Genomic DNA, 19,899 nt, shown 5'->3' with positions numbered 1-19,899 from the left:
TATCTATCTATCTATCTATCTATCTATCTATCTATCTATCTATCTATCTATCTATCTATCTATAGGTTCATTTTTGGATCTCAGTTTCCTCAAGGCTTTACTTTTCGTTTCAGCTTTTTTTCTAACAGTTTTTTTTCCAGTAAGTTTTCCTTTGATATTCTAAAATGCATACCGTAGTACAATAAACAGCCAGCTTCTGAGAAGTTAGTTTGAATCGCCTGTAAAACAGTTAAGTCAATTTTGTATTTATTCCAGAACAGATGTTTTTGATGAATCAGGCCGAAAAGTGTCCCGGCACAACAGATGAGTCAGTTGTAGCCCGTGTCCAGAGAGCATATGTGTGTGGTTTATCTTAAAGCATTGAAAACAACCACAGTTCTTTCGTGGTAACCTCCAGCCCTATAAAAAAACTTTTTAAATTTGCTTTGTTTTACAATTAATTCAAGACGTTAGTTCCTATCACACTTTTTCCTTCCACTGAATTTGAAATTAAGATGCACTGATTTGATCAGCCACCTTGTTCAGCAATAATGTTTTTTGGGAATTCTGAATTATTGTTGGGAATTTAAGAAGTCTAAGCCAGAACTTAACATTTCTATTTTGTTTTTTGTTTTTTTGTTTTTTATTGGTCGCTGGTAAAATTCAAGATTTCTAAACAAGAGATTGAGGGATTTCTTACCACCATTATCATTAAAATAAACAAAAATTGATGTATATCACTGTGAGTAAATTATCTATAGAATATTGATGTCTTTTTCTTTTTTTTTTTAAATAATATTCTAATTTATTGAGATGTACCTGCACATGTCTTGCATTTATTGAAGAGAATACAATGATATGGTTTCACAAGTTTCACTTCAATCATATGAAAATTCCACCAATGTCATCTGTTAATCTTGTGCCTTTGTTATTTTCTAGATCAGAACCAGCTGTGACAAACATTGCCATCAGAACATACTGCTTTTTTATTTCTCTTTACATTTTCACTCCTTAGCAGTGCATTGGTATTTAGCATCATGTAAACATCTTAAGTTTTACTACAGAATTTCTTCATGCACTACAGCTTCCAGTACAATCACTGCGTACTTGTCTCAATAGGCATATAAACATTTGCAATAACCATGCATTATATTCACATTCACATCTCTTTCACACAGTTCCTTTCACTCTTCACAGAAAAAAAAAAAAAACTTGAAGAAAAGTCTGAGCTCAGTTGCTACTAGATTATACTTTTCTAGTTTGGCTGGCAAGTATGATGATTACAGTAACTTAACAGGTTAAAAAATCTCTATAAAGCTTTTTAACATACAGATAATGTGCAATATAAAAAAAAAATCTATTTTTTTCGCTAAGACAGCAGTAAATTTGGTATAAAATACATTAATTTTTGAAACTAACAATATAAATAAGATTTCTAAAAGACAATTTATAAAAGAAACACAAACTAACAAGTATTTGTCACATACGCATTACTTGTTTTTGTGCGACGCTACTGCAGGGTCAGATCCAGGAACTGGCCTCCGGGCTTTGTGATGAGGGGAAGGGACATCAGAGAAGTTTCTCCTGCGCTGGTCTGACCCATGAGACTGTTGGTTAGCAGAGAAACAGACTCCATGGGACCCTGGAAGGAGAGGAGAAAACAGGAGAGAGAAATACGGGTTAGAGAAAACGTAGTATGGTACAAAAAGAGCCCTTCCACCAGTGCCAATGTTACCCACCACCTCCCTGAGGAGAACCCCACCTGTCGTAACCCAGCCATTAGACAAGTATTCTACGACACCATCAACTGACTGTTCATTAAACCCTTTCCCTCATAATTAATATGAAAACTTTACACTGCAGTAGATTTTGCTAACCTTAACAATTCAGATGATTTTAAGGAACCAAACTTAACTGCTGCTCTGAAACTTAAAATAAAAAAAATAAATGTGTTTAAATTTAATTATTTAAAGTAACACATGTTGAGTATAAATGGCAACTGAAGTCTATGGAGTTTACATGTTCTCCCTGGGCATGCGTGGGTTCTCTCCGGGTACTCCGGCTTCCTCCCACAGTCAAAAAACATAACTGTTATGTTGTTTGGCTTCTCTAAAGACATCATGAGGGGTGTATGTGAATGCTTGTTTGTCCTCTTTGCCCTGTGATTGACTGGTGACCTGTCCAGCGTGTACCCCGCCTCTCGCCTCTAGACAGCTGGAGATAAGCACCAGCACCTCTTGCAACCCCAGCAAGAATAAAGCATGAGAGAAAATGAATGGATGGTTGTTGGCTGTAATTATGGAGAGAAAAATCTGCCTGGTTTGAGGAAAGCAATTAATTTGTGCTACTTTTTCAATCAAACTGCAAATGAATCTACCTAAGTGATGATTTTCTTTGGCTGCATATAATAATAATGATTGAACTTTATGATCTCACACTGGATAAATTCACCTCTGCATTTAACCCATCCCCTTGGATAGCAGTGGGCTGCCATTGTGCACTGGGGAGCAGTGTAGGGTTAAGGGTCTTTCACAGGGAACCTGAGTGGCTGTCTGTGGAGATCAAACCGGGTACTTGCAACCTACTCAGAGCACAAGCACACTGCTCTAACCACTAGGCCATCACCTCCCCATCACCAAACCATTAAGAATCTGCTCCTCCTTCTTTTGTTAAAAATGCTAAACAATGGTGAATAACTAACTTATTTAGGTGACTTTGTTTAATTAGTTTTGGAAAGTGACTAATGTAAGGGTTAAGCCAAACATGTTCTTTGATATGATGTCTTTGTATTGTTACAAGTGAGCCTGTTGAACACAGGTGGAAAATATATACAATCCAGCTGCCCTCCTACATTAGAACCATGTTGTTAAGATACATATTTTCCCCCTTCAGGAGGGAAGAGAGTTCTTGCCTCAAGTGGAGGAGTGAAAATATCTTGGGGCCCTGTTCATGAGTGAGGGAAGAATAGAGAGGGAGATCGATGGATGGATCGGTGCAGCAGCTGCTATATCAATCTGTCATGGTGAAGAGAGAGCTGAAGAGAATGGCAAAGCTTTCGATTTACCAGTCGATCTACGATCATGACCATCACCTATGGTCATGACTTTCGATTGTGACCTAAATAATGTGATCCCAGAAACAGGCGGCTGAAATGAGCTTTTTCCGCAGGGTAGCTGGGCTCCCCCTAGAGATAGGGTGAGGAGCTTGGTCATTCGGTAGAGGCTGGGAGTAGAGCCACTTCTCTTCCAGACAGAAAGGAATCAGCTGAGGTGGTTGGGACATTTTTTTCAAACCACTTCACCTTTGGATGCCCCCTGGACACCTCCTTTAGGAGGTGTTTCGGGCAGTTCCCACAGGGAGGAGGCCTAAAAGACAACCCAGGACATGCTGGAGGGACTATGTCTCTCAGCTGGCCAGGGAGCACCTCAGGCTTCCTCCAGCTGAGGTGGAGGAAGTGTCCTCGGAGAGAGAAGTCTGGGAGTCTCAGCCGAGACTGCTGCCCCGGCGACCCGATCCCAGATGAAGCAGGAGACGACGAGGATGACGATATTTGTTAATATGCATGCTAAAAGCTGCAAGACAGTTCTGTTCTAAGGGTTTTAGGCCAAGCTTTTTCCAAGCTACTTATAGGACAAGGATGATATAACATTCAACTATATGAAATATGGTTACCAAAAAGAAAAGGTTAAATACTTAAATAATATAGTTGGAAAGTTATTATGGGCTATTAAAATGCAATTTAATCAATATAACAGCAACTTGAATAACTGAGTTGTTTTTCTAACATTGACAAATATAGACCGGATTTAATCAGTAGATGGGGTTTACATGTATTTTAATCTTATCATGTTTGCTAATTGCTTTTTTTTCTTTTGCAGATATTGGTTAATTTCTTTTGTGTGGGAATCACCAGAATTCATAATGAGAAAGTGAAAATATTTCTTGGATAAAAAAACAAATAACGGAAATTGTAAACCTTCTTGGTATACTTAAAGTTAAAGAGCCAATCTACTGTAAGGCAATATTTTGCTAAAAAGCTCAAACACTATCACAGCTCTATATCTTGTTGAAGCTCAGAAGTACGGTAGGTTCTTTTCTATTGCAAGTCAAAGGCATGAGTCACTTCAGTACAAGAATGGCCAATCCATTATGGAAGCTCAGTGCGCCATTAATTGCCACTGAGAGATGAGGTTTTGATTTGCAGACATTCAATGAGTTTTTAATTGGGCTATAGGCTCAACAATCCACACCATGGTGATTCAGAACATATTGGTAGAGAAATATTTGTTTGAACTCCTCTGTGAGAAATGTTGCAGATTAAAGTGAGGTAATGACAAGGTTTTGTCAAAGCATCGCTTCATACTTCGATGGATTTTTTTTTTTGCTTAAAGAGAATTCAGAGCTAGATAGTCCAGTGAGGAGATGGGCTTAAAGTGAACAGTCAGTTCTCTCTTTATCCTTTTTTTCATCGCAGAAAGACCTTTTAAAAAGGACAGCAACACACCACCTAATATTTAATAAAGAAGACATGCTAACAGTTGATCAAAGAGCTAAACCATAAGGATGATTAAAGCCAATTAATGTTTTATAAACCTCAGCTGTTCCTGAAGAGAAACAATTCGCTGTCATACTGAGCCCCAAAGCCCATATTGACCAGTCAAGCTGTTTCTGAAAGCCGAGTCTAAAGTTATTCCCCCTAACTAATCCCTCGGCCAATCCTTACCTGCCACCTGCCCCAGACACCTTAAATACACACCCATTCTTTGGGCTGTGTAAGCAACGTCCTAGCCGGGTCGTGAGTGTGCACGGCCCCTTGAGCGTGGATGAGAGCATCCTCTGGAGCATACTGTATCATAATGAAAGGGAAGGGGAGTATAGCATAGACAAATTTAGCCACATATCTTAACCTAGGAGAGTAAGACTCTCAAAGAAACCAGGATGATGGAAAAAAAAAAATCTGTATTCAATATAAGCTCTCATTTATCTCTTTTTTTTTTTTCGGTATTGGAGATTTTGCATTTTTCTCCTGCTTTAATAACACAACTTGACTTGCTCCATTTCAAGTTGAAGCAAGCCGCCTTGCATGTATGACAGAACAGGGAGAGTAGACAGGATAGACTTGTTTGATAGCCTTTAGGCAACCGCAGTGGGTGTTTAACAGTCCACACCCATAATAGCAGGAGATTTGAATAAAAAACCCAGTGCTTACAGAGAGGTGTGTGAACATTGAAGGTACAGGAGTAATGCATATGTCGAACATGAATATATGTCAGGATTTGAGAGAACTTATCCTCACCTGGTATCCTTGAACAGCACTGATGATGTCTTTAACTCCGCTGCCATTGTAGGGCAGGCCTGGCATTCGCATCAACCCTCCAGGGGAGGACATGGAAGAATGAGCCGGGAAGAAACCAAGCGTGTTGGGTGAGCCAGGGGGACTGGGAAAATAAAAAAGAAAATTTTATTTTTATTTTTTATTTAATAACCTTTGATTTAGATCATTCATGTCAAAAACATTTAACACACAAAGGAGGCACTGGAAAGAAAAACATACAACTAGGAGGGGCCTTGGGTGTTGCCTTTAAGTGCTTTTTCAATGACTGACCAGGTAGAAACAGAGGTCACTTTATGTTTACCCAGCTCCCTGATAACACAGCCTTCAGTTATTAACAACCCTTATCCCAGACTTTCTCCTTGAAAAGACACATTTCAACCATAAACAAAACATTCCTATGTTTTCTGCAATTAACATCTTTATTTCTAGTGACCACAGCAGATCTAACTCTGTGAGCAGTCCCTCCACTCTCAACCCCTTTTCAGTCTCTGGCAGGTGTTTTTGTCCTCAACGGCCAATCTGTATTTAGCTTCATCTGTCCTTCCTTCTGAGGGTTAACATTCCCGCAGCATGACGCTTCCACTGTCCAATTTTAAACTGGTAATGGCATGTCTCATTTCTTTTTGCATAAGAAAATAGGACCCCTCCCAAAACTTGGATTTTTGTACAACACATTTTAACATAAAGTTATTTTATAACCATTTAGCAATAATAAATGGTTTAGCTGATATAACTAAAAAAATAAATACATTTCTAAAAGGACTTATGTTCTCTGAAAATTTGGTTTAAATAAACAAAAAGAGGACATATTTGCCATAAATAAAACAAGAATTCTGGGAACATAAACCACCCTGTGAAGCATGAAGATGAAGGTACCTCTGTCCCCCTGCAGCAGCGTGTATGGTGACACCATCACGCTGGGTTAGCGTTGATTACGTCACCAGTGCGACAGAAATTAGGTAAGTAAACAACGGAGAGAAACATCTAAGGAAGCCAGGGCTTAATAAGTGTGCTTGATTTTTTCGGACTTTTGTCTCTCCAAATCCCTCTCACTAGTGTGGTGCCACGTTTAACGAATGTAAACAGAGTTGTTTCGAGCTATTATAACAGATGTGGCTGGCACGGTGTGTTAATGTCCATAAGTTGCGTTCAATGGTGTCACCTAAATTAGTAGGTAAACCTAGGTCTGATGTTCCCACAGCATGCCGATCAGAGCCGAGGCCATTTTAACACCTTGCCGAGTTGTTTGATCCAGATAGACACGCATCAGTGAGCTGTTTCCACTGCCACTAAAAGCCAATTGCTCCCAGGTTTAAACAGGTTTTTCTGCCAGTGGGAAAGGGGTATAAGTTTTATTTTGAATAGAAACTCGAACTTTTGCCTGACACATATTTTCTTCGTTTGATGAGTAAAATAAGTTGAATTGCTTTTTTGCGTTTCATACAGGAAGAAAAGATTGGATCTTTATTTGAATATCTATTTTGAAATGCTTTTTTTTTTTGAAGGGATTTTGATTTGTTTGTTCACACATACACCAGAATTTTGAAGGAACGTGGCTAAAAACTATTAACACAAGCCCTTCTTTCCAAGATTTTCTATAAATTATACATATTTCTGTTTATTTCAAACCACTCCTTTTCTAACCTGGGGTAGTAGGCTGTGTAGTTCATGTACAGTTGAGCTGATGCAGGATAGTAAGCATGTCCTGGATGCAGGGGCCGAGGAGCCAGCAGAACCTGTCCGATCGGAGGGTAGAGAGCAGCAGCAGCTGCAGCAGCAGCATCCGTTGGAAGGATTGGTTGAACCGGGGTGAAGGAGTAAGATGGAGGAGATAAACCTAAAACCACGAAAGAACAGGGAGCAAAAACAAAGCATAAAAACTCCAAAACATTGAAAGAATGTAGAGTCATGGTGGTGAAGTGTGCTCATTGTTTGATGATGAGGGATGAGCTCATACAAACTTGTACACATAACCACTACCGTCTGTACTATGCATGTGAAACCAATAAGTATCCATCTCTAAGTGCAAAATATCCATATAATGTGAAGGAATTTTAACTTTGTTTATACCTTCAGAAATATTTTTTATTTTAATTAAAACAGCTGGGAGTCTTTTCAACTTTACTTCCTTGTATATCAAAGTCTATTTTATATCTCCTGTGTTAACATAAAAAACAACCCGGCAAAACACCAGCAGTAATATAATCTACAGGAAAATAAGTTAAATTAGCATCCATCTGTACTCATCAATGTCTTACATTGATTAGACACAGATTGGAATATTTCAATAAATTATTTTGGTTAAGTTTTCATATTTTTTTTATTGCTTTTAACAGATCCAAATATCTCAAAAAATGAGAATATTGCATAAGTCCCTTGAAAGTATATTTATGTACTTTAAAGTATAAGCACACAATAGTTTTCTGGTGTCTGTGGTTTGTATGAACAACAATCCAAATATGGGGTTAAGTCCATATTTGTGAGTGATGCAGCTTAGTGACATCATGGTCATTAAACCAGCTATTTACACCTGTGGTGGTGTGGGAAGTGTTGAAGCTAGAAATCTGCCCTCCGCCAGTTTGAATTCTGTATCTCTCAACTCGTCTTTCAGACTCTGTGAAGCTGATTTTTTTATGGTTTGCAAATTATCTTTTATTTGAATAGAGGATTTTGGACTCGTGTTCAACAGCCCTCTTTCTCCTCAGCCAAGGTGAGACACTTATAATGTTCTCAGTAGCTCTGTATTGGCTGAATGCAATGAGTGTCACAGTTGTAGCTCGTGTTCTGAGTTTGTAGTCTACCGCATCCACATTTATCCATATTTTGTGAATCAACAAACTTCCATGGGTTTTGCTTCATTATCCTTCCAGAGCCCATTATCACTGCTGCTTACAGGCCTTTTCTACCACACATTTCCCTTCCACTTAACTTTCCATTTATATGCTTGTAATAGCAATCTGCACAGCCAGCTTCATTAAAATGAACAGATATAAAACATTTGCAGTGTATCACTGTTTAATATAGGTAATATAATGTAAAATATAATATTGTCTTTTTATAAAAAGAGAAGGTATATAATGCCTTCATTTTTAAGTTGAATAATTTACTACAGCATATAGTAACTACAGCATGAAATATTTCTGTTTGTGATATAATCTCTTGCACCGTAAATCAGACAGTCATCAACAGTTAAACCAGTTTTAATTGTGAACAGACACTGAGACCAAAGCATATCTATGCACCAGCTTTGCCCACCTTTCGCACAGCTTCTGATTGGACAAGCACAGGAGGTGCACACACACCTGACGTGTGCTTGTCTGTTTAGGCTAAATCCCACAACCACCACTACTGATCTGATGAGATCAGAAAAATGCAAGCATCATTGTCGTATTCTGAGCTTTTTTGGAATTGCCTTGCTTACACTTTTCCAAGCCTTCCAGATCTTTGGGAATCATGTCAGCAGTGGTAAAGGAATTAGAAATGAGTAAAAACATGCCACTGAGAAATTACACTACAGTATCCAATCAGATTGAAAAGTGAAAGAACATATTAAAAATAGTATGATCATTACATGCAAATGGGTGTAGGAATCATTCTTAATTAAAAAAAGGAAAGATTCAACCATACTTACATTGATTCACACACTTTCACAAACATACAGATTTTTAATCTTAGTCCCCCATCCTCCCACAGATCTAGATTGGAGGAAAAAAACAGAAACCCTGCCACCACGGCAGGAGCCCACCTACCCTGCAGTCCCGAAGCAACCCCAGCTCCCAGCAGCACTTACGTCTGGACTTACATGGCGGCGGGCTGAGCCCTGTCCCACTCCTGCTCCGGTTGTGTGTGTGTGTGTGCGTGTGTGAGAGCGAGCCTCCCATCAGCACCAGGCCCATCTCTTCAGCACTGCAGGGAAACACTTCCACATAGCGGCTGTTGGCCCCACGTTGGCTGGACATGACATGCTTGTGAAGCCGCTGTGATGCCTGGAGTGCCCGTTCAGCCGAAGTCATCTGGATGAAGCAGTCGCCTGATGGGCGACCCTGCAGGAACAGAGGATTGAGGTATTGCTTCATATAACATATGTCAGAAAGTCTTTTATCATAAGCAAGGAGATAACTTGTCAAGTTTGAAGATGTACACAAACAGAAAAACAGATAGCTGCCATAGTTTTGCTCAATACAGATTCTCTCTCTCACAGAGAAAGCAAATTATTATGCCTATTATTCTGTCTATGTGTACCATGCAGATATTTGACACTTTCTAGGTTTGTCACAACTGTTAGACAGAAACACACACATGATTACTCCTACACATACTGTAAAACCCCTGCTGAAAATCAAACAGATCATCAGTTCATTGTACAGACTGGACTGGTACCAGCCGTACTCTATGTACATATTAGAGGCAAGGGGTGACAGAGAATCCCAGAAGCCTACCGGTACTCATACTTTTATCATACGCATCATCTTCCTATCATGCGGAACTGGGTTGCAGTCTCAGCAGAAACTCCCAGACTTCCCACTCCAAGTCATCTACTTCCCAAGGTAGCCTGAGGCTTTCCTGGGTCCTCCCGTTGGCCTCCTTCCTATGGGATGTGCCTGGAACATCTCTCAAAGGAGGCAAAAAAAAGATGTCTAATCCACTTCAGCTGACTTCTCTTGATGTTGAGGAGAGGCGGCTCTACTAAAAGCTTCTTCCAGATAAGAGTTCCTCACCCTATCTCTACGGGGGAGCCAAGCCACTATGCTGTTCTTTACGTCATGTTCGAAATTTTAAGGCCATATGTGAGGGTTTGGAACATAAACCGACTGGTAAATCAAAAGTTTTGCCTTTTGACTCAGCTCTCTCTCTTCAACACAACACACCAGTGCAGCATTATGGTGTCACATTGATTTCAAAAAGCACGCGAGCAAAATAAACATACTCGCAAGTATGTTAAACTACTTCTGTGCATGGTTTATCTACCACCACACAACAAAATCACAAATGAGAAAGGATTTGCCACTCTGAGAGCAGAAAATCACTGTTGGCGCATGACAGCTCCTCCCACGCACGCTTGGGAGGGGTTTAACTGACCGGCCTCAAGTAAAGGGTCCCCTACTCTGTGCCCCTGAAGCACCCTCCACAGGGTACTACAAGAGACACTGTTGCATACATATGAGGAGTGGCTGGACAACCCCCCATGAACCCTCAAATGCCCTGCAGAGAGTTTAGAGCTGATTCAGTGTTCCACGGCCAGGACGAAAATCCCACTGCTACACCTGAAGCCAAGGTTCGTCAATCGGCCAGAGTCTCCAGCACCCTGGCATAAGCCTTCTCAGGGAGACCTAGAAGTTAGATCCCGTTACAGTTGGAACACACCCTGTAACACCTCATCTTATGCAGGGGTACCACCACCCCTCTCTTCAAGCCCAGAGCCACTGTCCAGGCCCAACAAGAACAACAACAACCACCAGAGACTTAAGCCGTGCCAGTTTCCAAAGCCTTGCAATAAGACAGACAGCTGACAAAGCTTTTTGAAGGGCTTTTAAAATCAATGAAATATGTGCCTTAGTTACGAAAAAAATAAATAAATCATTATACACTCATTAATACCATGATTGATTATTTCTTTACACTTATACTCATACATTGATAAAATACCTTGGGAGACACAGAGTTTACCATGGTGGCAAGGCAGGGGAATGGAGATATACTCGGGGAAATGTTTGTGATGCTTGTTAAGCAGGGCTAGTCCATATTTCGTAATGAGTTTATCATGGTTTATGCTGAAATATTAAAACATTTTTTCTAGTTCAACTTGGAGAGACAAATAACAAATAGCACTCTCAAAAGAACAACAGTTGTGTCTTGCAATGAGAATATATTTTTTCTTGAGTCTATGATGTTGTAAATTTGTGCCAGAAGGTATATGAGGAAAGGGCGTACCTGCTGGTTTAGCACCATGTGAACGCCATGTTGTCTGACATCTTGTGTAAACTCCCCAAGAAAGGTGAGAATGTCCTCGATACTCGCCGTGTACGGTAGGCCCCTCAGCCGGAGGCAGTCCCTGACACTACCGGGAGGTGGCAGGAGAGGCACTGAGGGCATTATCGACACCAGGGGGGGTGGTGCCACAGGAATCAGAGGGGCTGAGGAGTACCGGTTCAACACCTAAAAGACACACGTTTTGAATTAAATACCCAACTTGAAGTTTGCTTTCTGAATCAGGATTTCCCTATTTGCCTGCGATGCTCTTAGATAAAGCAATCAAATAATAACTAAAACTGTCATTAGTTAAAACCCAACAATGAAACACCTACATGGCAGTATCTAAGAGGCAAAGAAAGCCAAGGCAATGCTGTGTTTAAATATGTAGCACTGTCAAACAGGAGTTGGCCAGCAGCCAACAGGACACCAACATGTTTGCATTTCTAGAGAAGACAGATAAAGGCCCCACAGTCTCACATATATTTGAAAGCATGAGAAAAGCCTTCTGCATAGATATACTGATGTGCTGTAGGCACAAAGATAGGAAAATAAACATTAGCACCTTATTATGACAGGGTAGAGCATTGCAGGATACAGAGAAGGAAGGAGTCTGTTTACCAACACACAGATAGGAAATACCGTACACCTTGTTATGCAGGTCTGCAACTTTAAGGTTTAGTTAAGGTAAAGTCAGAAAGCCTTACACTGCAAAAATATACAGTAACCACAGTCATAAACATAAAAATGACCCCTTCTTGGTTTCTAAAAAGGTACGGCCGGATAAAACAACTAACAAAAATTGTTTAACTTTCTAATACTTTTTCCTGTCATCTTTGTCTGTTACAAAATGTCATGGTAGCAGCCTTAACTATGTGTTACATCTTATGCCTATAGTTTCATAAAGTTAAATATGTGGAATCACTATTTTCCCACCATTTTTCCTTGGTAGAAGAGAAAATCTTCCACCAACACCACACAGCAACCAGAGCAAGCATGTTATTTGTCTATACTGCCAGTAACACTGAATATATTTTCATGACAAACCCCAACATACCTGTTGGACCTCTGCTGCTGTGCTTTTAAACAACTCAATGTATCTCTTGCCCAGGAGTTCCTTGTGTTTCCTCAGAGCGCACTGAGCGTGTTCCTCACAGGCAAACAACACAAAAGCATCTCCAGTTGGTCGTCCATCTGGGTAGCGGACAAACAGGATCCCTTCCTTCCCTCCACTAATGGGACAAGTCTCTTTCAAATCATCCTCTGGCGAAAAAAATCTGAGCACGTCGTCATGTGTGGCATTGAAGGGAAGCCCTCGCATCCTTACTATGATTTGGTCCTCACGGGACAGAAACATTGCCACCTCATTAGAGGTACCTGAGGGGAAACAAAAAAGTGGAGATTTGTTGAAACTCACGACATTATATTCTTCCTTGTAGACTTTATTATAGATTTTGTGGCAGCAGTGTTTATTATTCCTTAGCAGCCGGACAGAAGGAAGGATTGAAAGAGAAGTGGAAGACATGAAGCACAGTTACTGACAATGGTCAGTTAATGACCATGGTCCAGGGATTGCATAAGACACAGCTGTGTCAAAGACTGTAGCCTCTATATGGTGTCAGCTCTTCCACCAAACTTAAACTCAATTTTACATTGTTTGAAAACTTCTTCAAGCATGTTACCATGAATTCAGTACAACTAGTGAAAGCCCAGCAATGCAAATAAGATGCAGCAATACCCATTTTCATTATCTTGACTTACCAAAAGCTGTTATTAACATAATTATCAAATGTCAATGCTGAGTCATACTGAAAATTCAATCTGCAAATTAGGTTTCCCCTTCAATGATGGGTGAACAAAAAACAACCCTAATGGATCTGAAAATGTTAATCATTGAGCTACTGTTTACCAAAGTGCCTGACATTCTAAAACTTGGGCATAATATCAACTACATGTTTTTCATAAGTTTGAGCATACTACTGTTACCAGCATATGTGTACAGGATTTAAATCAATCAAGTCTTTCGTTATTACTACAAATAGGAAACCTGCAGGAAAACAAAATAATATTTAAATAAAGCTGCATGTATTCCCCTTTGCAAGGGCCACAATCTTTTAAAAAGGGCATGGAAATCAGGACTAACATATGGCTTCATATACTGGTTTCATATTTGAGGAAGTGGAACTTACTCTAAGCTGAAAGCTGAAATAATAATAATAATAATAATAATAATAATAATAATAATAATAATAATAATAATAATAATAATAATAATAATAATAATAAACATTTTTCAATTATATGAAGCTAATTCTCACCTGTATTACTTGATCTGTATAAAGAAATACTAATATTTGATATATTTTTGGTCTATAAAGGGTAGCAAAGTACCTAAAAAGGCAATAAACTAAAATAATCAAATTTAGGTTTTGGACATGTACAGTTTTGATTAAAAATAGCAATACACACATAATAAATATACTAACTATATAGTTTATTTATTATATCATAATTATTCCGGTAACCTATCCATATATGTGATAAATTATATTAATTTTACCTTGTGTATATAATTGTTTCATTATAGATATATTTTTGTATATAATCATGTTGAATGAATGGCTAAAAGTTCCACCATCATGCAAAGAAATATCCATATATAAAAATGTTAAAGTAAGACAGCATAATATATAACAGCTTAATTACATTTAGATAACAGAATTTATTTATATATATTTTTCATGTTGTATTACTTTTCAGTTAAAATCATATTTAGTAATATAAAACATTCATTCTAAATTTGAAAATTTCATGTGCCATTTTATTATGAATTAATTATCTATCACAAAGAGATCATTACATTGGACAATGAACTATTAGATCACTAAATAAAAACTAAAATATTGATGGGTGAATTTCAATGTTTTATCATATACTTTTCCTTTACATGAAGTTCTTTTTTACTTTTGAATGTATTTACCTGAACGTACGTATTACATTTTTGTATCTTTCACCTTATTGCAATTTCTTCTACCGCATTTTTTATTTTAGCAACTTACCTAGTTACTTAAATTCCCCTAAATACACATGATCCTTTTGAAAAATATCAACAAAAAATGAACATATGAGTGCCTCACCTCCTGCTATCTTCAGGAAGTCTTCTCCTGTTGCTTTATAAACCTGTTAATAAAAAATAACATTTTGGCTGATTAGTGCCTGTAAAAAGGTATCATAAATGAATGAATGAGCGGGTTATAGTCTTCATGATGTGCTTACAGACCAGTTACCTCAATATATCTGTTGCCCATATGGTGTTTGTGCCTCTGCAAGGCTAAGTCTCTGTGCTCTTCACTGACAAAACGTACAAGTGCTTCTCCATTTCTCCTCCCCTGAGCATTAAGACACAGTGCAGCTCCTCCTCTGTAAAATACATCATGTAAATAGATGAACAATCATATGATCGATAGCAGTGCAACTGCATTACTACAAGTAACGCAAGATCAACCCAGAAACAAGCTTCTACAAATGTGTTCCAGATCTACAACATACTTGGCGATGTTGAGGCCTTTGAAGAATCGAGCGATGTCCTGGTCAGAAGACTGCCATGGCAACCCTCTGGCTCTGATCACTGTGTTGTCGCACACCTTCTCCATTTTACTGCTGTAGAAAAACATATCACAAATGATTTTTTTTTAAAACAACACAGGAAAACAGTCTAGGTTGATTTAAATGTTAGAAAGCAACAAAAACCTGCTTTCTGACTCACTTACCAAGTGCCACTTTCAAATCTCTCACTAACTCTCTCTGGGTTAGAAAATCTGTGACCTAGAATGAGACAGCAATGAATAATCAAATACAGCCAATAACTGTTTCCGCTTAAAATGCTAAAACCTGTACATTTCTTGCTTTCTATCTTAAACTATTCTATGGGCAAAAGTATGTTGCATCTATTTTATTCTAATTACAAGATCTCTACAAAGAATCAATACTGCACTAATCTTCAGGGATATACAGAAGACATTTGAACAATTGTTAAATAAATCAGCTACTTTTTTCTAATTTCTCCTTTTATATATATAAAAAATATATTTAGGCACATATAGGCATGAAGGTAATAACCTGAAGATCCTTTCACATTTTCACTATAGAGTGCATTGAGTGGGAGGCTTTCATCCTTGTTGAAAATGTACATGTTAATGTTTTAGTTAAAAGCTTTAATGCACCCAGACTTTGTTTAGTACATCACTTTGTGGAAGAATGAGGAAAGCGATTTTGACAGAAAGCAAAAACAAAAAAAAACATTTGATTTGCTGACAAGCCATACAGGGGACACAGCGAACATGTAGATGGATGTGCCCTGATCAGATGAGATCAAAATATAACTTTTTGGTGTAAAGTGCTATGTGGAGAGGAAATCTGAGGGAACACATGACCACCAAGGTGAAATGTGGTGATGGCAGCATCAAGGTAAAGGAAACTATTTTATTTAGAGGGGATGGAAAAAGTGGTCAGAGCTGCTGAGAAGACGGATGGTCATGGCAAACTGGAGGAAAACATGTTAGAGGCTGCAAAAGACCATATGGGCAAAGGTTCACCTTCCAGTATAAGTCAGAGCCACCACAGAACAGTTTCAATGAATGCATATTCCTGTATTAAAAAAAAATGCCCCATCAAATTCCAGAGTTAAATCCATTGAAGGTTGAGCACAGAACAAGGAGCAGAATTCTTGGTCTCTCCTTAAGGCCTCGTCGCAAAAGGTACATTGACTTTCGGAACAAATAACAATGCACAATACTTTGTTTATTGTGATTTGTTAAACATTTTAACACTAGGCATGATTTATTTTTAGTAATTGGGTGGTTTAGGTTCTGTTATCTGTCATGCATTGCTTTTTTCACAGTAATGTGGAAGTCTGTTTTTTCTTTTTTAAATTTCAAGCTTTTTGTTCTTTCTGTGTGCAAAATAATGAAATATCTCAAAGACGGATGTTTGAAAGAAAAATCATTATTAAACAGTTTGTGTCTCAGCTTTAATTTCTTATAATCAATAGTTCAATTCTCTTCTACAGTAATCACCGATTTGTTTTGTCGAAGGTACAATCTTTCCCTCTACCTCTCATGCAGTACTTACAGTATGGCTCAGAGAGCAAAGCGAGAATGATGTTGCTCATAAGCCGGACCTGCTTGACAGCTACTTCCGCAGGGAGAACCGTCAGCGGTTCCTGATTGGCTGTGGGATCCCACACAGTGGGTATGTCGACAGGTATGCTTAGAGCTGATGAGGGCCCAGTTAAGGAGTGAATTCATCAATACAGGCAGGTGCTTTAAAGGAAAAAATGTCAGGGAGCATGTCTGGTTTGGTGACTAGAAACACCAACCTGTCAGGTTTTCTGTACCACTGGGTGTGTGAGGTTAGCCCCATTGGCCAAACACACAGTCTTTCTCTTGTGGCTTAGCAAATGCTGCCATTCTTTCCTTATTTGCATTTCAAAACCTCTTACACTGCAGCTAACACCCTGTCTTTAAACCTCTAATGAGGTATTTCTGCATGTAAAATGTACGCACCAGCTTTAACTAAAAGAAGAAAACAACAAACACATTTAGAGTAAAGTAAAAATAATTTGAGCTGTTTCTACTTTTCTTTCACTCTTACATGCCAAAGATCAAACTTTTGAATTCATAAGAACTCGCGGACACGGTAATACAAAATTCAGTTTGCAAACGATTCTTTTCTTAAGGAAAAAAAAGTCTTCAATTTAGACTTTTCTTTTGCTTTTTTAGCATTTATACTATATACTTTATGTAAAGCTTTGGATAATTCACTTTCTGTATAACCAAAATCTGCTTAGACTTATGGCCTGGCGTTCTCATTCAGCATGTTTGGCATGTTGGGGCTAAAGCAGCAAAGTTTCTTGATACCATCACTCTATCACTGCCGCATCTGTTAGCTTAAATTCCTTTATTGTCTCATCAGAATATTTTGGAGATCATTAAGATGATTTTTGACAAATGTGACACAAGCATTAACAGCCAGAAGTTGCCTGAAACTCCAATTATTTATATTTTAGCTAAATATATCTTTTTTTGTCGAATAAGTGGAACTGTTCTGCTATGAAATCATTTTTGACATCAGCATAATGACTTGTTGTTTGATCTTTGAGCCTAGTTTATGTCGTCAGACAGGTCCTGCTTAATCACTTTCATGATTCTACAAGTCTAGCAATAGTAAAGTCTTGGTGTGGCTAATGAAACTGAACCTAAAAAAAATTTGTAGTTAAGCACAGGTAATTTAATTTAAAAATAGAGACAATTATACTTATTGTTTGGTTAGGTTTTTTTTTCTCTTAATGAATACACTTTCAAAAGAAAAATACTATACCTGCTATTTCTTTTTTTTTTTTTTTTAGTTTTAAAACATTGTGACAGAAAATCAAGCAGAAATATGTACAGAGACGAATATTGTTTTGTCACTATTTTAAACCCAGAAGCATTTCTGTAAAGGATACACTCTGCCATGACGAGTGCATTCAGAGCCTTGAGGTCAGAGGTGGGGAAGTGGTTCTTGAACTCCTTCCGTAAGTCGAAGAAGGAGTAGAAAAAGTCTGGGACCAGGATGTTCTATAAAGAGGGAAGAAATTCAGAGAAAGGATGTGAAAATGTAGCCCGTCAGCAGCTGCTGTTTTATTACATTCATCTTATTCGTGTTTGCCCAGGCCAACATGGTACACACTGCTTTCAGTTTTACAACTGCCATTTGTGTAACAGATGTGGGAGAATGCTTTCAGCTTCTGCTTGTGCACAGGTGTTGTACGGTATGTTCAAGGGGCGTGTGTCATTGGACAGGTTGACAGTAATTCGACTGAGATCCACCCTGGAGGTTCCTGCAGTTGGGAGGCATTCAGTCAACCCAGCTCACTTACCTTGCTGGCGGCCTCAGGGTGAATCACTTGACGGATGTGGAGCTGCCCGTCTGTACACAAACAGAACGACGTGCCTGCGCCCGCACTGTTCACCTCATTTGTCAGCTGCAGATTGAACTGAAAAAAATAAATAAATATATATATAAAAATAGCATCTTACTGGAAGAAAACTAAGAAGTTAATCAGTGAAGATTCTAGTGATTTGTTATTACCATGTTTATACCACTGTCAAGACTGGTTGCTGTGTAGACACGGTCTGCTCCGGAGGCAGTCTCGTCCTCCTCCTTGCACTCAACCACAACATCTTCCTCAGTTTTTTCCTCTGTGGAGTCTGAGAGGTCTGACCTAATGAGGAGCTCATTCACCCTGCCCAACTGGTTCAGGAACAGAAAACAAGTCAGTCCTGAAACAGTCGTTCACAAAAGGAACCTATATGGTATCATAGCACAGATCTAAAGGACCATGCCTACAATCACGAAAGACATAATCATTAAATATATATCAAATTATCATGGGCCTGTTAGTTTTAATCAATATGCATGTTTTGCCTCCTTAAACATAAACTTAATTGTTTATCTGCTGCTTTAGATTTAAATTCAGAAATTAAAGGGAAAAAGAGACAAAAACAGACATTTCATGCAATAGTTGTTATCAGTCTTAACAGGGTTTAAGTTAGAGTTTAGTTTAATTATCCACATATTTGATTTCCTGGTTAACCACAGCAATAACTATGTAGTAAAAGGTGTTTTTGTTGCGTTATGTTACCGTTTTGTTGTTCACATTGACCAGCTGCCAGACCACCTGGACTAGATCCTTCTCGTCAGAACCCAGCAGCTCTCCGCTCGCTCCAGATGTGGCGGTGAAAACCACCACCAGGTAGTCTACCTGCGCCGTCATCTAAACGAACACGAGCCTCAATAAAGAAAAACTAAGGTGATACTACACTGATCTGATGGACAGAACGGGGAGATATATATAAGGCTGAAACACCGAGGAGGAATCAACCAATTTTATTGCGACACCTGAGCGAAAAGCTGATCGTAGTAAATCCAGAAAGTTTGATCCCTCTCAGGGCCTGCTCTTGTCACCATCGCGGAGTAATGGCTGATCGGTCATCGCTTTTGTAGCGCTTCTTACCTGTCTGACCACGTGACTGCATACCTGCTGGCCCCGCCCACTTTCAGGTGCAGTGGAGGTTAGGACGTGGCAAAGAGCGGAGGACTGTGAAATGTTTCTATAGCTCTCTGCAACATTTCAGCTCTGCTCTTTCAAGGTTCCAATGTCTTTCTTTCTTTCTTTCTTTCTTTCTTTCTTTCTTTCTTTCTTTCTTTCTTTCTTTCTTTCTTTCTTTCTTTCTTTACTTTACTTTACTTTACTTTACTTTACTTTACTTTACTTTACTTTACTTTACTTTACTTTATGAAATGAAGTGAAATGAAATTAAATGAAATGATTACACATGTAAAATTCATATCCAGAACAAATTCGTGTTAAGAAGTTAACTTTACTACCGGCTGAATATATGGAAAATGTATTTCTCATAACATAAGTAGAACTCCCTTATTCTAAATAAAGTCTATTCACAGCCATATAGAGTACAACTTAATTACTAAGCATAATGAATACATTGGTAGCTACTTCTACTAATACTACTGGCCTGCTGCTGCACCTACAACAACTACTGGTATTACTACTA

At 38.6% G+C, this 19,899-nt stretch overlaps 1 protein-coding gene across 5 annotated transcripts; it reads right to left on the bottom strand.

The window, feature by feature from the left end:
* Positions 1-768: 768 nt before the first annotated feature.
* Positions 769-19,297, bottom strand: esrp1 (epithelial splicing regulatory protein 1). 5 transcript variants are annotated; one of them, XM_015370251.1, is made up of 16 exons: positions 18,969-19,297; positions 18,416-18,577; positions 18,204-18,320; positions 17,790-17,901; positions 16,415-16,558; positions 15,055-15,109; positions 14,834-14,944; positions 14,572-14,704; positions 14,422-14,464; positions 12,342-12,661; positions 11,246-11,470; positions 9,105-9,357; positions 6,959-7,151; positions 5,276-5,417; positions 4,703-4,825; positions 769-1,621 (listed from the first exon to the last, which is right to left on the bottom strand). In XM_015370251.1, the coding sequence occupies exons 1-15, from the start codon at positions 19,098-19,100 to the stop codon at positions 4,724-4,726; spliced, it is 2,244 nt and encodes a 747-aa protein (XP_015225737.1). In that variant the 5' UTR covers positions 19,101-19,297; the 3' UTR covers positions 769-1,621; positions 4,703-4,723. The 5 variants fall into 5 exon arrangements, with proteins under 5 accessions (XP_015225737.1, XP_015225715.1, XP_015225746.1 ...); XM_015370229.1 differs by having other exon boundaries at positions 4,736-4,825; XM_015370260.1 differs by having other exon boundaries at positions 9,117-9,357.
* Positions 19,298-19,899: the final 602 nt, after the last annotated feature.

The sequence above is a fragment of the Cyprinodon variegatus genome, unplaced genomic scaffold (assembly GCF_000732505.1).
Source record: "Cyprinodon variegatus isolate N-32 unplaced genomic scaffold, C_variegatus-1.0 Scaffold2, whole genome shotgun sequence".
NCBI classification, from domain to species: Eukaryota; Metazoa; Chordata; class Actinopteri; order Cyprinodontiformes; family Cyprinodontidae; genus Cyprinodon; species Cyprinodon variegatus.
Note: the sequence above shows the minus strand (reverse complement) of the source record. Positions and strands in the feature narration are given on the sequence as shown.

Coding starts and splice junctions, on each gene's coding strand:
- esrp1 (XM_015370229.1), bottom strand. CDS start 19,100: ATGACGGCGCAGGTAGACTACCTGGTGGTGGTTTTCACCGCCACATCT. Junction 16,559..17,789: donor TGCACTCGTCATGGCAGAGT/GTATCCTTTACA, acceptor GGCCCTCATCAG/CTCTAAGCATACCTGTCGAC. Junction 7,152..9,104: donor GCCGCCATGTAAGTCCAGAC/GTAAGTGCTGCT, acceptor TCGTGGTTTTAG/GTTTATCTCCTCCATCTTAC.